Here is a 24430-nt window from a genome sequence, read left to right on the forward strand (position 1 = left end):
ATTTAATCCCCAAACACCCACTTAAACTAGGTGTAAAAACAACACAAGCATCTGGTATTCATTTGTACTAGTAAGTAGTCCTGGTGTATACATTCCCCCACACTAATAAATAAGTAAAATGAATGAATAAATAAATTTTGAAGCATATTTTGCATATAGTTTTCTGCATCTCACCTTACACATTATACGATGTCTTGGAAAATCCTCACAACAACTGGAAGAACACTAATTTATCCCTTTTTTTTTAAAAAAATGTTTATTTGAGAGAGAGACAGACAGAGGGAGAGAATGGGTATGTAAGGGTCTCCTGCCACTGTAACTGAAATCCAGACACTGTGCCACCCTGTGCATATGGAATTATGTGGGTACTGAGGAACTTAAATCAGTCCATCAGGCTTGCAAGCAAGTGCCTTTAACCACTGAGCCACCTCTTTAGCCCTGATTCATTCTTTAAAAAAATTTAAAACATTTTATTTATTTGTTTGAGAGAGAAATATATATGTATGTATATTTATACTTATATATATATAAAGTTATAGATACACACATATATATATAACTTATATTTTAAGTCAAAGTATATTTTTGCAAATGATTTTATTAATTCATTTTATCATGTTCTAAAATGATAGCCAATCAGTTGTGTAAGTATCATTTTAAAACCATGTTTTCCCAGTTTGTGCTGAAATACTATCTCTGTCAAATTCTCATTTACTTAGGGATCTTTTCTTGATTCTGTGTTTCTTGTCTGTTGGACTTTTTATTCCTAGGCCAATGCCACTGATTTGAGTATAATGTCTTAGGAGATTATGGTATCCGGTTAGGCAGGGGCTCTTATGCTTTTCTTCTATATCATAAACTTTAAGGTAATTTTATCCAGCTTCAATTTGAAAGTGCCATGTATGCTTTCATTGAAACTGTATTTTACTAATTTGGAGCAAAGTGAGACTTTAGGAAAATGTTAGCATAGGCGATTAGCTTCTTCTCCAAATCCAATTCTGGAGACTTCTATAGAGAAAAATGGAATTAGAACAAACAATTATAATAACAAAAGCTATGAGAAATACTAGAGAGAAGGAAGGTTGTTGGGATTGCAGCATGGAAAAAGGAGGTCATTGAAGTCGGAAAAAGGAAGCCGCCTTTGGCAAACAGTGAAAACAAAAATCAGGAAACAACACAGCAACTAAAGTGATTTAATTTCTGCCTTCAAGCCTCACTTGTTATTTCCAGAGGTACTTATTACTTGGCTTTCATATTCTTTTTTTATTTGTTTTTTTGTTTTTGAGGTAGGGTCTCTCTCTAGCCCAGGCTGAACTGGAATTCACTCTGTAGTCTTAGACTGGCCTTGAACTCACAGCTATCTGCCTACCTCTGCCTCCTGAGTGCTTGGATTAAAGGTATATGCCACCATTCTCAGCCTGCTCAGCTCTTACTACATAAAGCATATACGACCACCTGGACACACGAACAGGTGTTCACAGGGGCAGTATCAGGCCCCATGCAAAAGTCTGTGGCTTAAAGGTGAAGAGATCAAACAGAATCTGAGCATCCTCATTCCCAGTCTGGGCCAGCAGACTGCTGTGTTGCTTCTCCCTAAGGGTCTCTCCATGTTCTGGACAGTTGGCTAGAGCAACGCTTCTCCAGCCTTAGGACTACTGACCATTTACTCCAGATAACTGTCCCTGTGGAAAGTTGTCTAATCATAGTTTAGTGCTGTCCTCACCATCTACCCATCAGATGTCCACTTATCCTCTTAGGATAAACAATAAAGAATTAACATTCAAGGAAAAAAAAAACTCACTGGGCTAGAGAATGAGAGCAAGTACACGTGATTACTGTAGTCTTGAAACCTCTCCAATGCATGTTGTCAATCAACCATTGATATTCCCAAAGGGACATGAGTGAACAGTGGTGAGTACCAAACGTCTGAGAGTCATGACACAGAAAAAAAAAAAAAAAACAAAACAAAAAACAAACAAACAAAAAAAAAAACCAACTCACAGAAGTAGAAAACTATAACAGACATGTAGACATTTACTGAATTCTTCAAAGATATGAGGGAAATATAAATAAATAGTATGAAACAATTAGGTCCAAGAAATTTAGCAGCTGAAATAAAAGAACTGTGTTTAGGGAAGTGATTGCTCAGTGGTTAAAAGTACTTTCAAAGCCTTCTGGCCTCCTTTCAATTCTTCAGTACCCATGTCAACCAGATGGGCAAAGTGCCACAACAGGAGTCTGGAGTATTTTTTAGCAGGAAGAGCCCTGGAGCACCTACTCTCTCTCTCTTCCTCTCTCTCTCTCTCTCTCTCTCTTTCTTCTTGCTCCTTTACAAATAAATACAATTTTGTTAAAGAAGATAATAGAGAATAGGATAATGGATGTAGCTAAAGAAATGAATTAGATAAGTGAAAAATTCCATTGTGGATCACTGGCAGTAGGAAACAGGAAAGGTTTAGGGTACAATAATACATTTGCAAAATATGGAGACACACCAAGCACAGAAACACAGGTGAAACATCTCAATAGTGGCAGTCACAGATACAAATAAAAATTAAAAAGTAGAGACAAATATTTAAAGCAATGTGGAAGAAAACAACTTTGAACAGAAAAAATTGTATCTAATCATATTGCTATTCAAATATGATGGGGTAATTAAAATATTTCTAGGCATACTAGGCTTCAAAAGGATTATCATATGAAGATGGGTATTGGCAGCAGTTGTAGTCAGCTCCATATTTCGATGATGAACATCAAAACAAGACATAGTTTATATGAGGAAGGGTTGACTTCAGCTAACAGATCAAGGGGAAGTGGGGAAGTTACATAATGGCAGAAGAGACTTGGCCCCCTTTCACAGATCCAAGCGTAGAGAAATCCCCACCAGCCAGCACCAGAAGCAAGCACACATGGGCAGCAAACATCAGGGACCCAGGCAGAGCTCATAACCTTTGCACACCTTTGTCCTGGAAATCAGACCTGTCCCCAAACTCACCTTACAGCTGGACCCCAGCATCCACCCCCCAGTGACACCTTCTACAGCCAGGCACCTGGGGATATGCTTATTAAAACACCTCAGTCTATGATGGGGAACATGCATTCAAACTACTGCAGCAGATTTGAAAGATATATTTAAACATAATGAGGCATTGTTAAGCTACTGGAAGGTTTATGAGAAGTAACATGGATCATGTAGCTAGCTTAAGTGTTTATCACTTAAACACAGCTGATATTAAAAACTTAAGAGCAAGTATAAGAAAAAGAAAGATACAAAACAGGAAAGGTATCATTACTAAAACTTCCCATCCAAGGCATGTGACATCTCTCCTTTTGTTCATATTTAGATTTTTATTACTTAATGTTATACTTTTCTTTTTATTAATGTTAGCCTCAAGTTATTTGTGAATTTTGTAGGTACTGAACTCTATTTCCAGACATTTTACTGCTTATTTCTTTAGGTATTAATGGGGATTGAATCTAAGGTCTTACATGCTAGGCAGATGCTCACTCTACCATAGAAGTATATCCCCAACCCTGTTTTTACTTTTTAAGATAGAGTCTCACCAAATTGCCCAGGCTGGCATTGAACTAGTGATCCTTCTACCTGAGATTCATGAGTAGCTAGAAATTGAGGCCTGTCCTACCAGACCAGCAAAATACGTTAAAGGTACTGACAAGGTTTTGCATCTTTACCTTATATTCAGACACTTCACAAAAAATTCTTAATTCCAATAGCCTTTTTTCAAGTGCTGCATCAATAATTTTTTTTTCTTGATTTCTGTTTTGAACTTTTCCCCCTGTAAATCCCTGGTTTCACTTACTGCAAGTGTGCCAGTATCTGGCATCTGTCTCTCCAGGTCCTCCCCTTTTCCACATGTTCTCTGCTGTGGAGCCCTGAGCATATAGATAACATCAGCAGGTCTCTAGGCCTCTGGGTTCTGATTGTTGTCTCCACTGGAAAGTCCAGGAGAGATCAAAGGGAGGGTAGAAAGGGAAATATTGACATTTATTTCCTGGCATTCTCACTAAAATGTTACTTTGAACTAAAAGTGTCTATGAGCCTTGCTATCTTCCATGAGGTGACAGACCCCATACGACTTATCCCACTTTGTCCTCTAAGCCCTAGGGCCTAGGCGTAGCAAACCTCAGGACAATGCAAAACTCCACGATCCTGTACCATTCTTGGTAGTTCTACATACATACCCCTTAGAAGAAAGTCCTCTATGAATGGAATCTCAAAGGGTTCAATTTCAAGTTCTCATTTAGGATATTTGCTATTAAATTTTGGTAAATTCTGTGAGTTGCATTTGAATTACTGACGACATCATTTTAACCTAGAATTGTTTGGTACAGTTGATTCTTATTATTTAATGTCTTTATCTCAAGGATGGCATCATATTCTAGTTCTCCTTTAATTTGTGGATGTATTAGATTAAGTTGGTGGATTTCATGATAGTTGACCACTCTTATTCTATGAAATATTAAACTTAATGGTTTTATTGTTGCTTGCTTGTTGTCCTGTTCTGCCACTATGGTCCATTTCCCACCACAGTGTTATTAGTGTATTTCCAGTGCTATTATTTATTTCATACATTTACTTATTTTACTAATATATCCTGATTTCTCCTGAGACAAGTTACATTTTTTCAGTTTTTATTATTTTATTTTGTATGTATTGTAGAAGATAGATTCAGTTTCTGGGAAGAACTTCCAAACCAGGCACAGTTATGAGAGGAAAGAAATTTATTTGAAGCTTACCAAGGGAAGTTCCAAAATGGCAGAAGAAGCTGGCCCACTTTCACAGGACACAGCAGAGGGAGAGAAAGAAAGGCCAAAGCAACCATCACCAGCACAGGCAAGTATGCTTTTTGGAACTCTAGGCAAAATTCAAGTACTTTGCATACCTTTAGAATGGAATTTCAAATCCACTCCACACCTTAGGGCTGGACCCTAGGGCCCACCCACAGTGACACCTCCTCCAGCCAGGTAGCTACAGATCTAAATTACAAACTTTAATAAAATCCTGAATATATTAGTAGCCATCCATTCAAACTACCATATTGATTATGACAGGTTATATTCATTTATCCCCTCTCCTCAGTCACTGTGGGGTAGCCTCAGGATAGTCCTACCTACTCTGTGGCTCTTATAATCTTTCTGCCTCCTCTTCTACAACGTTTCCTGAAACATGGTAGGCTTATTGATAGTCTGATTGACTGTTGAGTTCTCTCTAGCCTCTGTATTTCTGCTTTGATAAGGTTTTATTGATCACCATGATAATCACCATGACCCTGGAACTGGTTGTCAGGCTAGCAGTAAGGGTATTATTCAGGTCACATCTTCCTCTGTAATTTATTCTGGGTCCTAGCAGATGTGGTAAAGGTGGAACAACTCATAGTGGGCAGTCAACTATCTTCTTGTCTTACCTATGGACCTTGGTTTTCCTTTGCTATCTGCAACATAAAGGGGATTTTCCAACCAAGAGTGAGAGCAGCTTGGGCAAAAGGGGGTATGCAAGGTTTATTTGAGAGATTTTTTGGTGGGGGAAGACCCCTCTTCTCCAGAGAGCAGTAGAGGCTTCTTTATTAATTCTGAGTTTCCTGGACATGGGATTCTGCTTGTTTGAAGGTACCAGAGATGGACTCTTTCTTACTGAGTGGGCCTCATATCCAATCAGAACAGCTGGTTACCTGCAGAGGATGTGTGCCACTATTGCACAAGTGTACATTTTTCTCCTACTAGTTGATTTTGTAGTCTGCAGCCCCCATCCCCCAGCTTAATCATGATGTTGGTGGCTGTTGTCCTCTAGCAGAATTCATAGGGCTTTTGAGAACCATGAGAGCCACCCAGGAGGGACCTAATTTTCCTCTCAGTTCCAGCATGATATTCTGATGTCCTGTGAATGCAGCCAGTGGTGTCTTCAGCAATACGGTGTTACCTTTTAGATCTGGCAGGTAATTAAGTGCTTTGGCAATGGCTCACATTGTTTTCAAGGACTTGTGGTGGTTTGATTCAGGTGTCCCCCAATAACTGTTCTGAATGCTAGGCTCCCAGCTGATGGAGATTTGAGAATTAATGCCTTCTGGAGGCAGTGTATTGTTGGGGGCGGGCTTATGGGTGTTATAGTCAGCTTCCCCTTGCCAGTGTTTGGCACACCTCCTGTTGCTATTGTTCACCTTATGTTGGCCAGGGGGTGATGTCCACCCTCTGCTCATGCTGTCATTTTCTCCTGCCATCATGGAGCTTCCCTTTGAGCCTGTTAGCCAAAATAAACCTCTTTTGCCCACAAGCTGCTCTTAGCTGGGCGATTTCTACCAGCAATGTGAACGTGACTGAAACAGGACCTCATTGGTCTCCCTGGCCAACAGCTCACTATAGGGGGCAACCTAATTCTGGGCCTGGGGTTTATAGGTCAGAGTCCATGGTTTTAAGGTTAAACACTTCCCGCTTCTGCCCAGACTGTCCTCCTCCCCTTTTATTGGTGGCTATACCTTGTAGAAAGCTAGGCGAAAATGAAGGTTTCTACATAACTTATTCATGTGGTCTTAACTTTTGCATAATTTCCTCCCTACCCTCCCTTCCTTCTACTCCTCCAAGCCCCTCCCACCACCATAATCTGTCCCTGCTGTGACCTGCCAAGTAACTCCTCTTTTCCTCTCTCCTCAGTTCTCCTCTCTCCTGGTCTCATTCTAGTTTTATGCCCGTATTCCTGGTTATTACCACCGTTTGCACTCATCTCCAATTGATCCCAGCTAGGAACCACATAGAGAGAGGACATGTGCCATTTGTCCTTCTGTGCCTGTGTGACCTCACTTAGAATGATTTGTTTTCCAACTCCATCCATTTTCCTTCAAATTTAATTATTTAATTTGTTTCCTTATTGCTGAGTAGAATTCCACGTGTATATAATGAAGATGTGTATATATATGAGCTGATTCTAGTTCCTAGGAATTATGAATAAAGCAGCAACAAACATGGAGTAAGTATATCTATAGTAAACAATGGAGTCCTTAGGGTATATGCCCAGGAATGTTACACCTGGTTCAAATGGTAGATCTGTTTTCAACTTTTTCAGGAATCTCCATAGTGATATCTCAGTGGTTATACAAGTTTGCACTCCCACCAGCAGTGAGTAAGGGTTCCTTTTTTCCAAAGTCTTTCCAGCAATTCTTGTCATTCAATTTTTAAAAATATTTTTGAGGTAGGCTCTCACTCTAGCCCATGCTGACCTGGAACTCACTTTGTAGTCTCAGGGTGACCTTGAACTCATGGCAATTATCCTACCTCTGCCTCCCAAGTGCTAGCATTAAAGGCATGTACCACCATGCCTGATTCAATGTTTTGGTGAATGCCACCTTGACTGGAGCGAGATGAAATATCAGAGTTGTTTCTATTTGCATTTCTCTGATGAGTAAAGATGTTGGACATGTCTTTACATGTGTAGTAACCATTTGTTTCTTCTTTTGAGAATTTTCTGCCCAATTCTCTATCCCATTTTTTGATTGGGTTGCTTGAGTTTGTTTTTAATTATGAGTTCTTTGTAGATTCTAGATATTAGACTTTTAGACTTTTGTTGGAAGTATAGCTGGTGAATATTTTCTCCAAATAGAAATATGTAATTTCTTTCATGGTTAATTGCATGAGATACGTTAAGTGTTTTATTATCTGAGGATATATCTGCTGTCCATTACCCACTCTTTTGTACAGGTGGCCCCTCTTTTAGTGAAGCTCATATTTTATTTGCTCTCATGATTTTCAGAAAATCAGTCTTGGATGTATTTGTCTTTTGTTTTCTGTTATTGTTTATTTTCCATTTTATTTTATTTCTTTATTATTATTAGTAGTAGTAACAACATATTTTATACGGATATGTCATGTGTTGGTATCTTTTATTTCATCCCTGCCTCCATTCTGTTGGGGACCCTCCTCAGTGGGGTTGCAGGTAATATTCAATATATTTGCCTATCTGATTTTCTACGATCCTGAGGTGTGTGTGTGTTTGTGTGTATTTGGGCTCGTGTGTGTGGTCGTGTGTGTATGATGGTGCGTGTGCATATGCATGTGTGTGCACGAGGCAGGCAGAAGATAACCGTGCATGGCACATTCCTTAGGAACGCTGTCAGTTTCTTTTTGAGACAGAGTTTCTCACTGGCCTAGAGCTCATGAGTTTGGCTAGACTAGTTGACCAGTGAGACTCAGGAATCCTCCTGTTTCTGCCTGTTTCTCCAGAGCTGGGACTACAAGTGTGTGTCACTATACCCTGCATTTTACATGGATTCTAGACATTGAATGCAAGCCCTTCTTCTTGCACGTCAAGCTTTATCCTCTGAGCTATCTGTCAATCCCCCACAAGATATATATTTAATACTATAAAATTTCCTCTGATTTGTCTTTATTAAATTTCTTAGATATAGCTCCAAACTTCTCCTTTGCTTTGTCCCCTAGACATTAAATGATCCCCCCTTCATTTCTTTTAAATTTGATAAAATATTTCTATGGTCTTCTTATTTACTTTGTAAGGAGTATGGTAAGAGAAGGTTGTTAGTAAACATATTTACACTTCTTACTTCTATTGATGTTTCCATGGTGATAAAATAGTCAATTTTTGAAAATTCTGTTAATATACAAGAGGTATCATTTCACTAGAAAAGTAAAGATATGTTAGATATTCCACATATCATGTTAATTAACTTTATTATTTAATATATTACCTTTTATTTCTCTATTATATCTAGCTTTCAAAGAGTTTTATTGAGGGTACTCAGTGTAATTGCATTTTAATCATTTTCTTTCTGGTCTTCTGGATTTGTAAACATATATTTAGGAAGTATATTTCTCCACATTTTATTTTACAATAGTAGATGTTGTAAATGAGAATTGCAATAGCTCTCATTTCTTTTTTGTTTCTACTTGACTGATTTCTCTGGTTTACTCTTCTTTGCAAGTTTTGGAATATTGCCTGGATATATACTTTAGGATCTCTCTTCAATCCTCTCTGAAACTGGGTGGGTTCAGATGCATTTAATCTGCCTTTTTATTAGTTCAGATAGCAATGCTTTATTTAGTTATTACTTATTTTTTTACACTTTTCTCATCTTGACAGTACTGGTTTTCATATGTTATATCTCTTGGACATATCCATCAATATTTTCCTGGGTGTGTGTCCTGCTTATTTGGAATTATCTTCCTCTTTTTTCATCTTTCTTGGCTTATTAGGACTTGACATTGTTGGACCCCCTCATAATAGCAGATCTGTGATGACAGAAGATGGGCCAGTGGTGTAGATACAGACACCCAGAGGAGGCTACAACATCCCATGGATTTAGGAGATCAAGTTCACTCAAAAGGAGCCCCGTCACCTGTTGTCCTCTTCCTGTAAAGCTACACAGATTTCCACAACCAAACCTGTGTTTAAGGATTGACAGCATTCTCATTCCTCTGGACGGTGTTTAGATGCTCATGTTATTCACAGTAGATGTGGCTTAATTTTTTTTTTTTTTTCTGCAGCAACAATATAGAGCTCAAGACTTCACCAGAACTCAAGAGCACATATGAACCACAGCTCTTCACTTCAGCAAAATTAATTAATTACAGTAACAAAGAGTAAAGGAGGCAAGCTGAAGTTGCCAGTTTCCCAGAATTCACTGCTGTCCCTCGGGAACTTTTCACGCTGCCTGCAATACTGTGGTAGTTACTTTTCTTGTTGCTGTGACAAAATACTTGACAAAAGTAACAATGGAGAAAGGGTTTATTTTGGCTCACAGAGTACAGCCTGTCATTATGGGGAAGGCAAGGCCGCCAGCACGTGAGGCAGTGGTCACGGTGCATCTGCAGTCAGGAAGCAGAGACATGGGCTGCTGCTTAGCTCACTTTCTTTTTCATTCAGTCTGGAACTCCAGCCCATGTGATGGTGCCACCCACATACAGCTTAGGCTTCTCTGCTCAGTTAACCTACTGGGAGCACCTTCATAGACATACTCACAGGTGTGTTCCCACAGTGGTTCTAAATTCGCTCAAGTAGATACTGAAGAATGATCATCACAAATATCACAAAAAGGATCCAAGTTCAATACCCCAGTACCCGCATAAACCCAGATGCACAAACTGGCATATGCATCTAGAGTTTGTAGCAGCTGGAAGCCCTGGTGCACCCATTCTCTATGTCTCTCTTATCTGTATCTCTCTCTGCTTTAAAATAAATAAATAAATACAAATATCACAATGTTTTTAAAGACATGATTTCACTATGTAGCCCAGGCTGGCCTGGAATCCTAGATCCTCCTCCTCCTGCCTCTCCAGTGCTGGGAGTTATAAACACGGGCTATTACTTCCATCTCATAAGGTTAGGCTTTTTAATGATTTCCCAGAGCCAAGTTATTCACACCTAAACCATAGTTTGCTCTTTGCAAAGTATTAAATTAAATGATCCTTGAAGTCTTTTTTTTTTATAGAAATACCCTACCATTTTATTCTTGTTAAATCATTTCTAAAAGCAATGTGTGCACCTTGCCTGAAATCTTGATCAAAAGAAACAGCTATAAAAAGTTTTATAAGGCAATTTGGGAAATTTTAACCTAATTACATATTTAATGGCATTTAAGAATTGCATTAATATTCTATTGCTACAGTAATAAATTCAAAATTCAGTGTCCTAAACCAAGTATTTTGTAGTTCCATTGGTAGAAGCCCAACATCTCATTGGGATAACGTTAAGGTAGGGCTGCATTCTCTGCTGAGTCTTTTGATTTGAACCTCTATAGGCTCCTCCTGTATTTGAACACTTGGTCTCCAGGTAGTGGCACTGTTTGGGAAAGTTGTGGGACTTTATGACAGCCTTGATGGGTGAAGTAAGTCCCTGGAGGTGGGCCTTGATGTTTTACAGCCTGGCCTCATGTTCTGTTCTTTCTGTTTCCTGACAGTGGACACAGGGTAATCATCTGCCTCATATCCTGCTACCATGCCTTATTTACCACCACAGGATGTATCCCTTAAACAAAGAGCCAAAACAAACATTTCCTTCCTTAAATTGCTTTTTAAAATATTTTATTTTTATTTAGCTATTTATTTTATTTTTAGTATTTTAGTTATTTACTTGAGAGAGTGAGGGAGAGAGAAAGAGGCATATAGAGAGAGATCAAATGGATTGACAGGGCCTCTAGCCACTGCAAACTAACTCCAGGTGCATGTGTCACCTTGTGCATCTGGCTTTGTGTAGGTACTAAGGAATTGAACCTTGGTCCTTTGGCTTTGCTGGCAAATGCCTTTAACTGTTAAGCCATTTCTCCAGCCCCCTTAAGTTGTTTTTGTCAGTTATTTTCTTATAGCAATGAGTAAAGCAACTAATATAAAGAGTGGTAGTTTGAATCAGATGTGCCCCATAAACTCCTGCATTTTGAATGCTGGGTCCCCAGCTGGTGGCAATTTGTGGAGTGGGGCCTTGCTGGAGGAGGTGTGTCACTGGAGCCAGGCCTTGCAGTTCATTAACTCCAGCTTACCCATGCTAGATCAGCTCACCCTCCTGCTGCTGTTTTCAACTTGCTGCGGTGACATTGTGATGTCCAACCTCTGCTTGTGCCATGCTGTTCCCTGCCCTTCTCCTCCAAACTGTTAGCCAAAATAAACCCTCTCCTCCTCTTAGCTGCTTTGAATCAGTTGTTTTGTCCCAGTAACAGGAAGGTAACTACAATGTAAGGCTACCAGGGATCACTCTCCTTGGACATTCTAGCTGGCAGGAGCCACCCACTGGGTCCACCTTCAGTGTAGTAACTGTACCCCTCTGTGCCTTCTCTGCATTGTTGCATCTTCCTATGCTCTCTCAGTTAGGAAAGTTTATTTATTTTGTTGGAACTCAGATGGTTAGATTAGGCCTGTCAGCATAACCCAGGGTAATCTCCATATCTCAACTCCTTAATTTGACCACATCTCAAAAGGCTCTTGTACTAAGTTAGTGAACACATTTATATGCAAGAATTCTGTGGATTTCAGCTTTGCAGGACCATTACTACTGGTAAAATGCTAGTTTTAGTGGTAGCATTGTGGTTAAGTTTAAAACAAAATATTTATAACAAGTTTGTTTATAGTGTGCCTTAATTGGGCAATAATTGAGATAAAGTCTGTACTGTATCCTTTTTGATGATACACAGAGTGGCTTAAAATAAAATAATAGGATTTTTGCTACAGGATTACTTATGGTTTTTGTAGTATTTGGAAGAAAAGGTAGAATTTGAAAGGAAAAGTGACATTTTGTCTTTCCAAATGAAACTAATAGATTCAGACAATAGGAAACCATGACACGAAAGTTTAATGGGGAAGCAACTTTCATGTGAGGAATATGAGCCTAGAGAAAGAGTGAACAATACAAAAGCATGCAGTCTAGAATGTGGCACTTTCTTCGAATTGACTTAATTTCCTTAATAATAGTATGAAAGAAATGTGGAGGTATTGCTTTGGATGAAGAGAAGTCAGAGAAGTGACACATCTCTAAAACATTTTTGGGATCTAATTAATGACAAAGTTCAAAAATTGGAGAATCTGAATGAGTATTTGATGGTAGCAATGGAATATGACAATTTTTCAAGTCTGAGAATGGCTAATTATTACATTAGGTGACTTTAGATAGTCATGACCAAATACTTAGGGGTAAAACGAAAATGACTAAATTTAAGTATTACTATCTTTAAAGGTAAGGAGATGGTTCAATAGTTAATGGCCCTTTTTTTTTTGCAAAGCCCGCTAGCTCAGATTCAATTCCCAGCCACCCACATAAAGCAGGACAGACATTTGTTTTGCTAATGGTAACACAGAATTTCCATCTTTGTGTCATCATAAGAATAATGATAACAAACAGCTCATCTCATTGAGTGTTTATGATTTACTTTAAATTAAACCTTATTTCCACTTTATAGCTGGAGAAATGGGAGTTGCTATGGGTCGCATAGTGTGCAGACTTAAAATGACCCTGTTCCACATCATGCTGTTACTCAGTGTACAATGCTTGTTGTGTCTTATTAACAAATATGTACCATGCACTGTGCAAAACAAAGCATCTGTAGGTATCTTCTGAGATCTATTCACTAAATGTCATTTGGTATTGATAATTAGAAATTAGTCATATTAAAAAACTATGTACTTTAATTGCAGCACTCGGGAGGCTAAGGTGGGAGGAGCCCTGTGAGTTTGAGGCCACCCTGAGACTACATAGTTAATTCCAGGTCAGCCTGAGCCAGAGTGAGATCCTACCTCGAAAAATCAAAAACAACAACAACAACAAAAAAAAAACCCATAAACTATGTATTTTGTGTTTTTTAATTGCAGGACTGGAGCAACAATGTACAACAGCTAGATTTTTAAACTCTAAACTTGATAAAAGAGTTATGGATGGTATTTTCCCACCTGGCTATGCAGGTTGGATCTTTTATATAAATATTTATTTCTGATACTGAGTTTATCCAGTTTAGGGATATTAAATGACACTACACACTTTCAGAAGCACTAACATAATGAAAATGTCAGATTTCTTAGATTTGTGATGAACTATATAAAACAAAACAGTAATGGACATTTAAAAAACACATATCTGAGGTTGTTAGGCTTTCAGAGCTTGTTATTTATATTCTCTGAGGAAAAGAACACAGTTGAGACATTCCAGCTGGAGCTTATTGACTCTGCCTTTTGCCAAGTCAGAAGCTGCAGTATTTACGGTGATGTAGATGACCCATTCCTAGTGTTTAAATCATATCGGTTTCCTGTCTTTTGTCTTTGCTTTACTCTGAAGCATGGGTGTAAACTAGGTTATGGGTTATTATGCATTAACATAGAAAAATGAGACGAGAAAAGAGAATTTAGGAGGAAAATTTTAGACATATTAACTCAATCACATAAAAAATCAATCAGTCATATTTCAACAAATGTCATGATCTATACAGAGTGTTATATGTGTGCTTAATAGTTTTATGCTATTGTGGCATGTTTATTAAGGATCATGTACTAAGTTTATAGCATTCCATTTCTACATTTCTATATTCTAGCACTATCCAATAAAAACATAATGCAGGCCACATACATAACTTGAAACATTTTAGTAGCTATACTAACATGTAAATTGAAGCAGGCTATCAACACAATCCAAGTCCAGGACAACTCTGTTAGTTCTTCCAGGAGAAAACCAGACAAGTCTATGAAGTAAGAATGGTTTTCTACTTTTAAACATTGTCCTGATACTTCTAGAGCTCAAAATACTGCAGCTGTATTTGAATCTCAAAGCAGCTGCATCATTTAAAATGAAGACATTTTAATCCAAATATTAAACAGGGAAGTTGATGAGGTGGGAAAATGCACAGATCACATGTGCTTGAATGAGTGGCTTCCTTGGGATCTTGCAGGAAGTATCAACTTTGCCAAATGCCAGGATGAATTCCTGATGTCTTCTGGATGATTGCTTACTGCATGATGCAATGTGCTGAGTTCTCCCTTTTCCTAAAGAAAGATACTACTTTGAATAACTTTAACCCCCCTCCCAAAATAAAAAACCCTACACTATTATAACAGCTTCTGCAAGTCAATCAACCATGGCTGAGTGTTGTCAGCAAGTAAAGCTATGGACTACTTTGCAAACAGAGAAGGAAATGCTGCCTACATGGTTAGAAAGGAAGAGAGGCCAGATTTTTGTTTTAGTTGATCATGTTTTTCAGAGGACATAAATATCTCCCATGGGAGTTGAACTATAGTCAAGGAGTTTTATCCTCACCTTTCATTATTCCACACAGGGCTATGAGAAGCCTCATCTCTGAGTGACCCACTTAGCTGCATCACAGTCAAATTTCTGAAAAGACTCCTTTCTGTGATCCATTATCTTTGTTCTGTCAGTTTCTTCCATGGATATATTAATTCAGTTATCAAGTATTTATTGAAAACCTACTGCTCTAGAAACTAAAAATATACAACTTAAAAGACAGGCCTTCCCACACATAAATGAATGAATGAATGAATGAATGAATGTGTAAGGAAAGACTGACAGTGATCAGTGCTATTAAGTAAGACAAGGATGTGCTGGGGTTTGATGGTGACTCTGGTGAGAGGAAGGTTCCATTTTTAATAGGAATTGGCAAGAAAAGGGTTTCACTGCCAAAGGTGATATTGCTTCAAAGGTGATATGTGAGCAAAGATCTTGCTGAAGGTGAGGCTGGAGCAGTAATAAGAACAAACGGAGCAGAAAGGGGCCTGAGTATGATCACAGTACATGGCTTGGTGGGATTCCCATGTGTTTCCACGCACCTTACACACCCATTTCTCTATCTCCTCTCTACACTTAAAGGGGCATTTCAGACTAACTAAGCAAAATGATGATTTTGGCAGGTCTGAATTTACCAGATGGGCTGAGGCACCAATATGAGGGATTGAGAGTTTGGAGGTCAGAAGGCTTCTTTTCAGGCTTGGCCATATGCAGAGTGAGAGTGAGTACAGAAAGCACCCAGTTCTGAGATTGAGACATCTGCTTACTGCATTTTGTTTATTTTCTCTCTCTCTTTCCCCCATCTTCCCACTCCCTCCTTTGTCTGGACATACCCGAGGAAGAGCTGGTTCACCCCCTGAGCTCTTGCTCCCCTTACGTTGCCATGTACCTCACCTGTCCATGTCAGGGTTCTGTCCCTAGGTACCCCACCACTGTTGCTGCTGATGACCTTTACATTAGCTCTAACCAGTGAGAAAAGCAGGAAATAAAATTAATCAAATTATGGTCTAATCCTCCTAACTAGAGCTAAACAGAAAACTAGCTTGAGAGAGTCTGAAATATGCAGGAGGAATTAAAGTCTAAATATGTGTCTATGAAACATAAATATGAGCTGATAATCACCCCTAGCTAAAAAGGAGCTAGATGGGAAAGAATTAATTTAAAGAAGGCCAAGAAACTTCAGGCCTGGAGAGCACAGGTTCTCTTTCATAGATTAGTGAGTCATGAGAATTTAGGCAATAAATGAATAATTGTAGGGTAAGATTAACTAGGTGTTTTAAGGTTGTTGAAAATCTTAAATTACACTAATTTAGCAAAGAGTGGGTTCAGCATGTTTTAATATAACAATTAGCTCTGGGTAAGTAGAAGAGGGAACTTTGCTCGTGCCTCGACGCAGGCTTCTGCTGTGAGACCAGCACTGACATTGCTGGTTGGCTGGGAGAAGCCGAGGCAATCTCCCTGATGGGCTTTGAGTTAGTTTTCCACTTTCTTTAAAAATAACATTTATTTTTAAATAAATCTCACAGAAATAAGAATCACAGAAGGTTAGAGCTGAAAGGATATGAGAGCTCAAGTTGAAAGTTCTCATTTTACAGATGAAAAGTCAGTTTCATCATCTGTAAAATGAGGGGATTGAAAGGAACTTTACCATATATCTTCTACCTCCAAGAATCCATGAAGTCGGCTGCCTAAAGCTGAGCAGCTAGGCCGCATCACACTTGGAAGGCAACTTAGTTCCCTGGAATCTCTTTATGGTTATGAGCCTTTTGTATTTTAAAAGACTCCAAGGGCTTAGTTGTTGGTCACAATGCAGATAACTAACCATAATACAAGGTTAAATTTTTTTCACATTTCCATCTGTTTTTCTATGTCTTGTCAACAACCTTAGGTTTGTCACCAGTCACAGAAGGAGCAAAGCTTGAACCTGACTCATCTGTGCTTGGAGGCAGCTGAGTTACTCACTCAACATAATTCAACAAACCCAGCCTTCAGTGTTGGGACCAGAAGACAATGGATTCCATACTTTGCAAACCACAAATATGCACACAGGTGACCTGAAATGGACCAACTCTGATTGGCAGTGTAGTCCTATTAAGAGAAGAGTGAAGGATGAAATGTTTCATCTGTGTCCCTGTTTCTAGTGGCTACCAAGAGACTCCTGGATTTTCCTGGGGCCAGTGATGACACCTCCTATCCTTCAGCAAGAGCAAAGCAAAATCTCTAGGCAATGAGAGAGTGGCCAGGCATTGACACACCCTAGGGGTGGGATAGCCTATCCCTCAATACCATATCATGTCTCTGTTCTCTCATCTATTCCCTGGCTTGCATTTCCACTTCATTTTCATCTAGAAAATAGGCCACTATCACATATTAGTCCCCCTCACCCCCATACAGACTATAAGCAGAATAAAACTCACAAAATTTGAAAAATATTTGTAACTTACATTACTCAAAAAGGATTAGTTTTCCTAGTTACAAAAGGTTTGGAAATGTCAACAACTCTATTAGAAAACGGTATCTAAAAAATAATTGGTTTTCACAAAGAAATCTTTTGTGTCCTAAATATATAAACAAATGTTCATCTTTACTCATAACAAGGAAAGTGCTAAATCAGATTACAGGGCAAACCACTAGCATTATTCAAAGTTTGCCTTGGTATGTTTGTGACAGAAAGGAAGGGCCATGAATTACTGAAGTGAATGGCTTTGAGGGAAATTGTGGATGCATTTACCTTTTAATCTGTGTCTATAGAAGTGTCTCAAAGACCCACTGACAAAATATGTAAAGCTGTTCATTTTAGGGTTACTAATTGCAATGTCATTTTTAATTGCAAAATACAAGGGAAAAATCCAGAAATGTCCATTCATGGAGGACAGGCAAAATAAACACTGGCAATTCCTGTAGCTACAAAGAAAAATGAAAAAGATCTCTAGATGTTGACATTCAGTAATCTTTGAAAACTTGTTACTAAAATAACACTAAGATGAGGGGTTGTGCAAATGGTAGTATGCATTAGGGTATGTTTATGTTTGTGTCTTTTTATGTTTGGCTTAACAACCCAACAAAATGGCTGGAAAGTTAGCACAGAAAAGACAGGGATAAGAGTTAGGTTTCTTTTATTTTGTTCTCTGGTTTTCCTCTGAGAATCCTACAGATACTTTTAAATTTTTTGAAAAAACATACTGAACAAGATGAACCATGGCTTAACCACACTTAAATTTCAAGAGATTTTAAAATGGAGTATTTTTAACTGTACATCCCAAGTGGGGTATACTTAAAAGTTAAAAATATTCATAACAAAATCTTAAGCCATTTTCAGTTATTGTATTTTTAGCAATAATGTATGATAATTTTGAGAATATATACTTTAAGTAAGTGAAAAGATATTAATGCAGTAGGATGAAGAAAAGCAGGCAGAAGAAAAATGCAAATTAAAATTCAATGAAGTTAAGTACAAATTCTACAATCCTAAATTTGAGTTGAAAATATTAAAAGAAATTTGTGGTATAACTTTTCAACACAGAAAGGTCTAGAATCAGTGAGCTGTCCAGCAGCAAAGAAGGTCCTTAATAGCTAGACTCTGGTCTCTAAATAAATTTCCATTTGGAAGATTCAAGGTTCCTTGGAAAAGCAGCTGATTTCAGGTCAGGGTGTAAGAGTAGAGGTTGGAACATCTACCCAAATGCAGGAAGTTTATCAAAGACAACTGAGGTCATGGCAACAGGATGCAAGGGAGCTTGGGGAAGTTCCCCTTACTTAAAATCATCAAAAAAGTGATGAGGGATAGAGAGATTGCTTAGTGGTTAAGGCACTTGTCTGTGAAGCCTAAGGACCCATCTTTGACTCTCCAGGTTCCATGTAAGCCAGACACACAGTTGCACAAGTGTACTAGATCACACATGTGTACAAGGGGGTGCACATGTCTGGAGTTAGATTTCAGTGGTTGAGGCCCTGGTGCACCAGTTCTCTCTCTCTCTCTCTCTCTCTCTCTCTCTCTCTCTCACACACACACACACACACACACACACACACACACAAGGTAGTCTAGCGGGCTTGCATCAAAAACAGAGAAAAAAGGAAAAACAAGAGTGATAAGCATATGTTAGATGAGATGGTACACATCTTTACTCCTAAGACTTGGCAGGCTAATGTTGGAGCATTGCTGTGAGTTCAAAGCTAGCCTGGGCAAGAGTGAGACCCTGTTTTCCATGTGCTCATAAGGATGCATTTCTAAAATCCTGTCTTGTTGGTAACATGTGAAGGATCCCAGAGAAGTAACACAATATTTGGAAAATTGGTAAAAGATCAATTATCTACCTTGTTTGATTCTTTTTGTTGTTGTAAGGAGAGTACCATTTAATAAATATGAACATAAGTGGTTTCTAACCCTTCTGACATCCATGGTCCCCTATAGTGAGTATTTTTGACTAATCTTTTTCACGGACAAATGTACCCCATGCCCTCTGATGGAGTAACAAATCCCTAGTGTGATGGCAGAGGCTGACAGTGATTCACTAGTTATGCCTTGCATCCTGAAGACACAAGAGAAGGCTCTGAGCATCACCTTTAAAATAATGCTGACTGAAAAATAATGCACCCAAATCTGATTAAGCTTCTATCTTTAACCATCAGCTTATAGGAAATATTGGGCACACAGGAACATTTAAAGGAGCTGTGCTCAATTCATCCACAAGACAAATCACTTCTGTAAATCAACAAATAAATGGCATATTTAACATTGAGGAGCTTAAAAATGGAAAGAAAAAACAGTCACACTAACGAATCATGATGTGTAGCATTTGTTTGGACCCTGATGCATATAAACTACTGCACAAACTAATAAAGACAATAACAAGACAATTGAGGATGTGTAAATAGTGACTTGAATTTTGCTGTTATAATAATGATGATTAAATCATGATTGGGAATAGATTTAGGTTTAATAATGGGGACAGTCATTTTTAGAAATATTTAACATATCAAACATGCTGCCAACGATTTGCTTTGATATAATGAAGCCATCATGAGAAGGAGAGGTGGGGGGGGACCGGAAGTAAAGGTTGGCCACGAGTCACAGCTGCTGAAGGGTTCTTGGTGATGGGATTTCCTGTGCTCCCTATTTACGGTATGCTTAAAAGCTCTACAGTACACAATTTTCAAAAATATCTTAAATGATTACATTCAACAGATCATTTTTGAAAGACAATATGATGAAAGAAGAGAATTAAGGACTACAACTCAAAATGGACTCTAAGTCTAGAGAATTAGTGATGACTTAGGAGTCATCACCACCACTGAGATTGCTGCCCAGCCAACTTCTTGAGAGCTCTCCAAGGCTGGCCTATTTCTTTTCTTATTTTTTTCTTGCCTTTTTACTTATGGTGCTAGCTGATGTGCCATCTACCTGTGATGAGGAATAAAGAATTATTATGAGGAGACTGGATGATAGCCTGTGGAGAAATATTCAATTTAAACGTTTGACTCTTAAAAGAAAGAGATGTATTATTTGAGCAATTACCTGGGTCTGTAGCAGACATCAGTGAACCAAAAAATAAACAGTCAGTGAAATGAAAGTCTCCATTTTTCAGCTGGTCAGCACTCACCATGGCCTTCACAAAGCCATACATAATTAACCTGTAAGAGAAAAAAGCAAGAACTTTAATCTTCAAGCCAAATCCTGTGTAAAGCCTTCTGTCACAACAAGCATTCTGACAAGCTTCTTGAATGCGTGTCATTCCCAAGTCACCAACATCCTGCTAGCTCATGTCCACCACCATCTCCCACCTATGACCCACACTATCATCATCCACGCAGCAAAAGGTAACAGAATATTTTATAGTACATTTCAATGAAAACAAAATAAATTTCAAAGACAGAAAGATAATTTGCCTAAGGTGGCACAGCAAATCATGCCTGCAAATACAGTAGCAGTGTAGACTTCAAAACTGGGAAAGCTGTGATGGCAGCTCAGTGGTAGAGTGCTTACATAGCATGCCTGAAGGCCTGGGTTCATTCCCCAGCACCATAATATAAACAAATCCTCTGAAAAAAAATTTGGGGCTGGTCATGTTAGCATATGCCTTTTATCTCAGCTCTTGGGAGACAGAGGTAGGAGGAATGCTGTGAGCGCAAGACCACCAGACCTACAGAGTTCCAGGTCAGCCTGGGCTAGAATGAGACCCGACCTTTAAAAAACTGATTGATTTTCGGTAATTTTGTTTTGTCTGCTGGGGGTATCTGAACAGGGCTCCAATTTCAAGCCTATCGCTATGGTCAGGACACTGGCCGTGTGCAGGGTATAGTCTGTACAGTAGATGAGTCTCCCTTGCTCCTGGTGTCAGGACAGATTCACTCTGGGCAGAGAAGCTGTTTGGTGGAAGCCTATGCTTCTGCAATAGTGTCAAGAACAAATACTCAGAAGTTTGTATGTTTGGGTTTTACAAGGAAAGATATTCTTTTATGAACTTCTCTATTTGGATCATAATTTTCATGCTATGGATAGTTTTAAAATTACATTGATTTAATTAATTGATTGGTTTCACAAAAACTGAAGGAGATAAAATAAAAGAGAAAATCTCAGGCCAATAATAGTCCATGGAAACCTATAGACAGATATTGAAATACTCACATGGTCATACAGTTAGTTTTTTTAATTTTAATTTTTGTTTTCTTTTGAATAATTGTTTATGAGAGAGAGTAAAATGGGCGCAGCAGGACATCCTGCCATTGAAAACTAACTCCAGATGCATGTACCATTTTGTGCATCTGGTTGTACTTTGACACTGGGTAATCGAACCCTGGACCATTAGACTTTGCAAGCAAATGCCTTTAACTTCCAAGCCATTTCCCAGCCCATTGTTTTTATTTTTGTATTTTTTTTTTTTTTTTTTTGAGGCTGAGACTCACTATCCCAGGCTGAACTAGAACTCACTTTGTAATCCAGGATGGCTTCAAACTTCTTGGCAATCTTCATACACCAGTTTCTCTCGTGCTTGGATCATATGTGCAAGCCACCACACCCAGCTCTTTGCCATTAGTTTTTAAGAAATGGTCTGAAGTTGTGAGTATGGCTAATAGGCTATGTCAGATATCAGAACTCATATTTTCAAAGAGAATGTAAATATTTCAAATTCTATAAGGAGAAATACCTCTACAAGAGATTGTTTAAGACATACCTATATTTAAATAAAGTCTCTACCATATCACGAGGTGTATGTTTTTAGAGTATCACTAAAATGTTCTAAGCCTCAGTCTTGTTATCAGGTAAGGCATCAGTAGTGGCCCTCAGAAGCTGGTGTCAGGCACAGCAAGCTCTCAGTGAGGTGCTGAGTACCGCTCCAGTGACAGAAGCAGCAGGGAGCTTCTGTTTACACTTTCCACTCCTTCAGTGCTCTAATTTGGTTAATCTATACACTGATCCCATGAGGTTGGTGCTAGTATTTGCATTTTATGCTTGAGAAAACTGAACAGTGTAATAAGGTAACCCATTTAACATGGTGAAGTAAGGTATAAAGCCCAGAAAGGAGCGAAGACCGCCTGGTTCCAGGGCAGAGGTTCTTCACGACCACATGGGTCTACTTATGAGAATGGCGTTGTGATTTCTAGGATGTGTCATCTCATGTAATACACTCTCAGCCCTTCCAGGAGGTAGTTGTTGTCCATATTCCAGAGGGGCATCATGGAGTAATCCTAAGAACTTGGAAATAACACCACTGTCTAATTTGACTATTGAGCCCATCCACAGGTGGTTGGAAATAGACCCAACATGGCTTTGTCCATCATGGAATGAACCCCAAACAGACTGAAGGTATTATGTATCTGTAAACTCCATGTCTGTAGAATAGAGAAAGGGAGTTGTGAAGTTGCCTCATTCTTGTTAGATCATCCTGACATATGGTAGGCAGGTTGGGCATGATGATTACATGCGTGTAATGTGCCAACCAGTCCAAGAAAGCATTTTTCAGCTTGCCTACTTGTTCAAGAGATATTTATTATTGAACTCCTACTTTTTGTCAGGCTGTTTGTAGAGAGTTCAGGATGTGTCATCAAGAATCAAGAAATGGGAAAAAATAAAAATAATCAAAATTTTAAATTGTGTCTGTCATCTACATTGAATTGGAATCTGCAAATATGTTTGACTCTGGGCCATTGTGGAAGGTCCTAAAATTGTCAGAGAAATATCCTTTCAGCCTCTTCTTGCATTAGCCCATTTTTACAAAGTTCTTTCAAATACTGAAGCTGCGCTTCAAATAGTGAGCATCACCAGGTTCTAGAACCAGGTGAACTTTACGAACTATGACTACATTCCTTAATTTTGCATCTGTTAAGTAGCTTTACAGACCTGGGACCTGAGGCTTTGAATTAAAATGTTCTTGTGTCATATTTTGTAGATGCCATTAAATTGAGTAAGATAAAAATACATACATACTAGAAGCTCAGGCTTGGAGAGATTACAATGAAGCTAAAATTCTCAGATGCTATTGCAGCAAGCAAAATAAAAGCCAACACAGCAACTTATCTTAAAAATACTAATTTTGAGCTGGAGAGATGGCTTAGTAGTTAAGACCCTTGCTCACAATGCCTAACAATCCAGGTTAGATTTCCCAATACCCACGTAAAGCCAGATGCACAAGGTGGCGTATGCATCTGGTGTTCCTTTGCAGTAGGCTAGAGGCCTTGGCATGCCAATTCTCTCCATCTCTTGTTCTCTCACTCTCCTTGCAAGTAAATAAAATATCTCTGAACACACTAATTTTTATGTATTAAAAATACTTATGGCTTTATATCAAATTAATCAAATATCTACCAGAAAGTACATATACACATTGTCTCAGATCACCATTATTTATTGTAGCAAAAAATGATGAGCACATCATAGTGTACACGATTAACTGATATGCAACTATTAAAATTATATATAAGCATATGAATTGGATAGAGAAAGTTGATTAATAGAAAAAGTAATAAATAATAAATTTAAAGTTTGTGAAAGTTAAATAAACAGGCAGTCATTTAAACCGAAAACCAAAAGCACATGATCCATTACCAATGTTATGTTAATAGCAGTTACATAAAAGAAATTAAATGGGACATTTTCCCATTTTGCTTTGTTGCATTGTTCTAATTCTTTTAAAATAATAGCCACAGTAAAGGCAAACAACAGACATTAGCGAGTTCTATCATGGACACAATAGACAGTCATTATATCTTTATTCCTCATAATCCTTGAGGTAGTTATTATAATTATTACTTTCACAAATGAGAAAATTAGGGCTCAGAGAGGTTAAATAATGTTCTACCTATCGCAGGGTGAGCAGTGTCAGAGCTTGATTTGAGTCTGGGTGGACATCCAATCCTGCACACTTAACCACCAACTCTTCAGTGCTTCTGAATAGCTTTTGAAGTTAGAAGAAGTGTACATGTGTGTGGGCAGACATATATTCACTAAAACACACAATTTTCTTTAAAATGTAAATGACTCATTTACTTCAGATTGCCTCCTGGACCTAAAGTAATTATGATTCTAGTTGCTTCTTTGAAGTAACACCAAAAACTAAATAAAATAAAAAAGCAACAAAAATTAATCTAGTTTTGTATGAGCTCATTATGGGCATTTATATTATTACTGATCTAACAATGACTATTATTATGGCTGAGCATGATAAGCTACTAATGATTTTTCTTCTACTGCTCCTTCAA

At 38.3% G+C, this 24430-nt stretch overlaps 1 protein-coding gene across 1 annotated transcript in view; it reads right to left on the bottom strand.

Annotated features, from left to right (window-relative positions):
* Positions 1-24430, bottom strand: part of Slc9a9 (solute carrier family 9 member A9) — a 631054-nt gene that overhangs the window by 443598 nt on the left and 163026 nt on the right. The window contains exon 5 of the mRNA XM_004663627.3: positions 20250-20365. Within this exon, the coding sequence (XP_004663684.1) occupies positions 20250-20365 (116 nt within the window). The remainder of the gene's footprint in view (positions 1-20249; positions 20366-24430) is intronic.

The sequence above is a fragment of the Jaculus jaculus genome, chromosome 17 (assembly GCF_020740685.1).
Source record: "Jaculus jaculus isolate mJacJac1 chromosome 17, mJacJac1.mat.Y.cur, whole genome shotgun sequence".
NCBI lineage: Eukaryota > Metazoa > Chordata > Mammalia > Rodentia > Dipodidae > Jaculus > Jaculus jaculus.